Genomic DNA, 6,653 nt, shown 5'->3' with positions numbered 1-6,653 from the left:
TAAATTTAGATGAACATCTCATTCTGAAAAACAATTTCAAGTTATTTTTTAATTTTGTTTATGGTAAAGACATATAATCTCATGATTTCTCTTTGTCTGGGAGGAACCCGGTTCTGGGCTGTGTGTAGTCTCTTGGATTAATAATTGGCTCAAACTGACATTTTGTATTATCTCACAGTACTACCCAATAAAAATTATCCCCTTTAGTAATACTAAAAACTTCTAATTTTCATTCAGTTTCCATGAATCTGGAAGTGATTTTTTTTTTATTGGTGGCAAAGTTTAGAAGCATTTTAGTTAGGTTCTTTTATGGCATTTTCTCCATTCAAATCTTAAATTCTTAATTTTGCACAAAATCATATAATTTTGTAATTCTTTACCATCACTGGAAAATGGACATTCCACTTTTCTTTGAATATTTTCTGTAATGAGGAATATTTTACACTTCAAAGCAGTCTGTTTTGTTTTGAAAAACCTCTAGCTGAAAATTGTCTCCATATAAATTCTAACCGTTGGCTATAAAGGTGGTTATTAGCTATAAATATGACACGTGGGTCATTCATTCATTCAACCATCATTTAGTGAATGCTTATTGGTAAGAAAAAATTTGATGTCTTCAGAAAGCTTAAATCAGACTATTGGCTAAAAATCTAAGAGTATTTGTATACATGTGGATTATGGGAGATGATGTAAGTAAGGTAATGTTATTTCAAAACCTTGGGAGCTTCCTAAGTGAAATCTGAAATTGACCCTGATACACAGGGAGTGAAGAAAGACAGAACCCTCCAGATTAGTAGGTAGCAAATTTGGTAAGCAAGGAGACTTACATATGAGGTTTGTCTTGGGTGGCCTCAGGACGAGTAGATGTCTGCCCCTGCCTGTCTGAATCTTAAGGTCATATAGAGGCCAACTGGGTTCAGTCACATATTCAGCCCAGATGGTCTCAACAACACAATGCTCTGTCTCTCTTTTTTAATGTTTATTTTATTTTTGAGGGGGGGAGGGACAGAGACAGAGGGAGACACAGAATCTGAAGCAGGCCCCAGGCTTTGAGCTATCAGCAGAGAGCCTGATGGTAGGCTTGAACTCACGAATGGTGAGATCATGACGTGAGCCTAAGTCAGACACTTAACCAACTGAGCCACCCAGGTTCAGCCACCCAACACAATGCTCTCTTAAGGCTGCATCCTTGAAGTGACTGCTAGTGTGGGAATGGTGGGTAGAATGTACATTTCAAAGATAGGGAAGGGGGTGAGAAGCCTCCAATTGCTGGGGTCCAGCTTGAGGTCCAACCAGTGGTCGTATTGCTTGATGACTTCCTCCAACAGGTGGAAATCAGAAGCTATAAAGAAACAGTGTATTTGACTATATGAAATTTGAAGTATATTCAAAAACAAAATATACCATGCCATATACTATTAAAAAAGTCAGAAAACAAGTGGACTGAGGAAGTGTTGGAAAATTTGTACAGCCCTAGCATATATTTTATTGATGAGAAGTAAATAACCTAAAAGAAGAATGGATACAGATACAAAACACAATTTACACAAGAGAAAACCCAATCTGCCATAAACTTTTGATCTTACTGGAAATCAGAGAAATGCAAATTGGAGCAACAATGAGTTAATTTTTGGCCTATCATATTTGTAAATTTGAAAGACTCCATATTGTCTAAAACTAGTGAGAATAAAGGGAAAATCCACACCAATTGTGTGACATGCTATACCTTTATTTGAAAGTAATCCAAAAGTCTGTTAAAAATAAATATGAAGATATCCTTTGATCCTGTAATCTAATTTTTAAAAATCTATATGTAATATAGATCTATATAATATAGATATAGTTATTTTTTTTTCAATGTTTTTATTTATTTGTGGGACAGAGAGAGACAGAGCATAAACGGGGGAGGGGCAGAGAGAGAGGGAGACACAGAATCGGAAACAGGCTCCAGGCTCTGAGCCATCAGCCCAGAGCCTGACGCGGGGCTCGAACCCACGGACCGCGAGATCGTGACCTGGATGAAGTCGGATGCCTAACCGACTGCGCCACCCAGGCGCCCCTAGATATAGTTATTTATCACAGCAGTTGTCCTAAATAGACAAGATAATATCTATCCATAAAGAAATGCTTGTGCCAGATGCATGGGTTTGGGTCCAAGCTCAGGGCCTTGGAAGATTATAAAAATATGCACTTTTATTTATTTTTTGAGTATATCTCCTGAGGACTCTCAGTGATATTGCAAAGAGATATGGGATCTTCTGGGTCCAGCTGTGTCAGGCAAGGACAAAAAGAAGAAGGTGGTGAGAAGATCCTTAAGAACCTTGTGAATAAGAAACATACTTATTGAGAGAGAAGCTTAAAGAAAACAAGTGGATTTAGTGGGAATCAGAGTGAGAATACTTGAGGAACAGGGTGATGGTCTGTTTCTTTAACTTAGTATTACCCTATAGACATTTCCTATTTCACTTTATAATCTTTATATTTTAGAGGTGTTTTTTCTAAACATACTCTAACATGGCTAAATATTAAAATAGTTTTAAAATTTTGGAGGCAGCACCTCAAATTTCATGTTTCTTGTGCTCATTGCTCTCTTGGCAGATTTTCTCCTTAGGGAAAATGCAGTGGGATGCATGGGTCAAAACTCATGGTTGTTTACCTTTTACCCGTGTGAGTTATAGCCAAGAATGAGAATGACCTTGACCGGGTAAAAGCCTGTGTCCCAGTGTATATCATTGCATTCAGCCATGTGTGGGAAGTCTCATAAGACCCCTCCCTACTACGCATGAAAGAAATGTCTAACATTATGAAATATTTTCAACAGATTGAAAATCCGATAAAATAATTTAATAGACTTCATTTACATGCTATATGGATCTAATAACTGCTGAAATGTTGTGATCCTTTATATCAAGCCATAGGTAGGCACTTCTATCCATCTGACTGTCTTAAATGCACTGGAGACTAAGCCTCTAAGAGGTGTCTTGTATGGGAGAACTTGAGGGCATGTGCACACTGTAAACAGCTAAGGGTAGGATGGTTTTTGCAGTGAATAATTAGAGTTGATGTTGTGAATTTTTTTTTATTTTTCAATTTTTGCCTTTTATAGATCTTGATGACTAAAGGGGGGATGATAAGATAAAAAATCCAGTTCACACACCACTTTCGGGGAACATACCTCATGTGTGAACGATGGCCACCTGTAGAGCGATTACTTACTCGTCTTCCTTTGACTCTTTTCTTCCTGGGTCTTCAAATGAAACAAAACAAAACAAATATATCTTCTTCCTATTGTTTTTACTTTACAGTATTTCCCTTAGAAACACTGGGGAGACTTACCCAGGATTTCCCACTTCTATCTTATAATCTTAAATAAAGAAAAGCTGGATTCTCCTCCCATCTCCACATCTTGGTTTCTGGCTCTTGGTGTAGATAGAAAAGGGGGAAGAAGAGAAAACGGGCAGAGGCATGTGCAGGCTGAAAACCAGCGGGTACATTGCAGTCGTTTTTATCCTATTTCTTTTCCTTTTCCTTGAATAACTACTGGCCCTTTTCCCACACTGTCTCATTTCCTGGACAGTGGAATCTAAACTGCACTCAACTGCAATGCATTTCCTAACAAACTCATGAGTTCAAGCTGCCTTTACTGTCTTCACTCGCCTATGATAATAGGGCATTAAAACACTCCACGTACAGGAATAGTCATTAAAATCAATTATCAGGGGAGGTAGGTCTTTTTGTAACTTTTACACCTTCCCCACTTAAGAGAGCATTAGTCCACAGTGATTTGAAGGGCTAGCAATCAAAAATCTTGTTGTAATACTGTGTCGCTTGGTCATGTATAGTTAATCATTGTAATCCAGCTAAACATGAGTGTCAGATAATAACCACAGAATGCAGTTTCGCCTTACTTGGGTTTTGGCATTTTAAAATAGAGGGTATTGTATATTTTTTTCTATTTGTGAAATAATGCTCAGTATTGAGTTCCTGTGGGGTTGTTTGAAAAATAAAGACTATTATAAAGTAGAAAATAAACAGTGTTAAGCCCCATACTCAAAAAATACCGATACAGTGATAAACATTGTGGTGTTATTGTGAACATGTTATTTTATTCACATGGCTAGCACATCTTATTCCAGTGTTTCATGTACTTTTTTGGTATATAACTGTGGTCACACTGTTGGTAATTATTTTTCTCCTGGGATATTTAACATGGGGCATGTAATGGAAAAAGCATGGCCTTCAGAGTCAGATGGACTTGATTTCAAATTCTAGCAGTTATTTTTCAGAAGGGAGGAGGCAACTTTAATCTTCCCAAATTTGCATTTCCTAACCTGTTAACTGAGAAGAAGAACAATGATCCATCACAGTTGTTTTGAAATTTTAATGAGGTAATATTTGCCAAGCACAAGGCCTATCATGTTTACTCTCAAAAAACAGTAGTCTCCATTGCTAACTCTGTAAACACAATATATATGAGTTCATATATTTCACTGAAAAAATATACCGTAATAGAGCTAAACTAAGTGTATGTTAGCTTGGCATTAACTTAGTTTAGCTAGCCTCCTTCTTTTGGGAGACTGCTTCTGGCACTAAGTTTTCAAATTAATGTGCAAGTTCTCGAGAAAGCTACCCTCATGAAGCACCTAGCTTAAGCAACCACCCAAAGATGAAGGGAGTAAGTAAGAACACTGCAAGAGACGAAGAAAAGCTTTTGTTTGAATCAAGTAATGATGTTTTCTGGTTCCCACCCTTTGTTCTTTGCTAATAGTCCAGCAAGAAAAGTGGCAGGCAGAACTGTACCTATAAATGTGCCTATTCTAGGTGGAAATAGCTGACCCAAATCAACCAGACTTTCCATCCATCATGCTGTTAGGTACAGTCCTTGATTTGTGGTGCACATACAAGTTGCTGGTGCAATCCTGGCAAAAGGGCTTTCTTTCTCCCCCAGGGCATGATGGTGTTGTTATAGAGTTGGTATTGTATGAGTGACCCTGTAAAAATATTTGTTATGCAGATGTCCATAAAAAGCACAGACAAGGTAGTGAATGCAGGGATCGGACTCAGTAAGCCACAAGTAATTGTCAACATGGGCATGAGGGTCTTAACTGATGGTTGCTTTTCCTTACAGTTTACTTTTGGGGTTGTGCCTGATTTAGCAAGGTCCCCATCTAACAGTCACAGGAGCCTGTTGTAGTATTTGGGGACGGGCTGCAGCTGACTAGACCACACTGTGCCTCCACTGCACACAAGTAGGTAGCTGAGTCTCCGAGCTGGGTGGCTGTGATGTGCAGGGTGCTGAGAAGTGCTTTCTTATCTAATGTCCCTTTTAACCTTCCTGACTTCTGAATCCCATTTGAAATTTGTCTAAACAGAAAGGTAGGAGTGTTCTCTTGCTGCTGAAACCAAAGTAGGCTTTGAAAGTTGGTCACTTGGTAACTGCAGTTGAGAGTTGCACTGTCTTCCTCCTGGACAACCAGAGATGGGGGGCTCTGTATCACCTTGTCTTCACTGCTCACCCCTGTTCAGAAAAAAAAAAAGAATTAAATAAATCAGTCAGAGAAAGAGTGATGTCAGATCAAGTCTTCTCAGAGATCATAATTAGTCTCCACTGGAACAGCAGATAAGTCAAGATGAATGCCACTTTTCTGAGAATCAGTCCTCAGGTTTTCCAGGTTGTCCCTGCCGTTTGTGATAATGCTACTCACAGCTCAGCTGCAGCCAAAAGATTGCTAGTGAAGCTAGTGGCCACTTCTCCATCCTTCCACTCTTGAGTTGGTTTTCCTGAGCAAAATGTGATTCACTGCCCTGAGCTTTTCTTGTTCTTTTTTGAAACAACACCCTTTCCCCCAGGACCCGCCCCCCCCCCCCCCCCCCCCCCCCCAACACACACATAATCTGAAAGGGAAATAGCAATTTGGCTCTTCAGCCAACCAGAAAAATAAATGTCATTTGGCCCTAATTCAAATTCAAATCCTTCCCACTCAGGCACTCAGGAGTCATTCAAAAGAGAGCACTGCCATCTTGTGAGCTGGTGCAGAATAGCTGAAAACTTGTATCCACTTGTTTTACCGATGATAATAGATTCTTCCAAAATTGTCTCATGGCTGAAGGATAGCCTATCCAAAGCTACCCACAGTTCTAATAGTCCAGGGCTCTTTGGCTCAGTGAGGGCAGAGAGGGATGGGAAGTAGGAAAAGGCTGAACTAACATTCAAGTAGGAACCTACCCTGTGAGGTAAAGGACTACAGCACTCTGGAGACTTGGAGGAAAAGGTGGGGAAAGAGGCAAAGGTCCTTCCAAAAGCTCTTTGAAGGTTCACTGTTGATCTCATTATCCTGGAACACATACTTAGAAAGCAGTATTTCTAATAAACAGCAGGGTCTCTGATAATTCACAGGGTATATTTGGATGAAAGGCAGTTGTTGAAGTGTTCTTTCCTGTTTCATCACAATTTGGTCAAAACAAATACCAAGACATCACACTATAACCTCATTTCTAAATCTACTGAGACCCTTCCCTCCTGAAAATACTGTTTTCTACCCAGCAATTCATTGTTTATCCTATTCACCTGTTCTATAGACTTCTATTTTCATGTTTTGTTTTTTGTTTTATTTTATTTTATTTTATTTTATTTTATTTTATTTTATTTTATT

At 38.9% G+C, this 6,653-nt stretch overlaps 1 long non-coding RNA gene and 1 gene segment (V, D, J or C); one reads left to right on the top strand and one right to left on the bottom strand.

The window, feature by feature from the left end:
- LOC121031479 (uncharacterized) overlaps window positions 1-6,653 on the top strand; it is a 238,362-nt gene that overhangs the window by 200,647 nt on the left and 31,062 nt on the right. The window lies entirely within an intron of this gene.
- LOC121031470 (T cell receptor alpha variable 36/delta variable 7-like) lies at window positions 4,489-5,855 on the bottom strand. The segment is given in 2 exon segments: window positions 4,489-5,518; window positions 5,706-5,855. Coding segments are annotated over 2 exon segments (402 nt in total).

The sequence above is a fragment of the Herpailurus yagouaroundi genome, unplaced genomic scaffold (assembly GCF_014898765.1).
Source record: "Herpailurus yagouaroundi ecotype Mexico unplaced genomic scaffold, PumYag 141, whole genome shotgun sequence".
NCBI lineage: Eukaryota > Metazoa > Chordata > Mammalia > Carnivora > Felidae > Herpailurus > Herpailurus yagouaroundi.
This window is presented reverse-complemented; position numbering and strand designations above follow the sequence as displayed.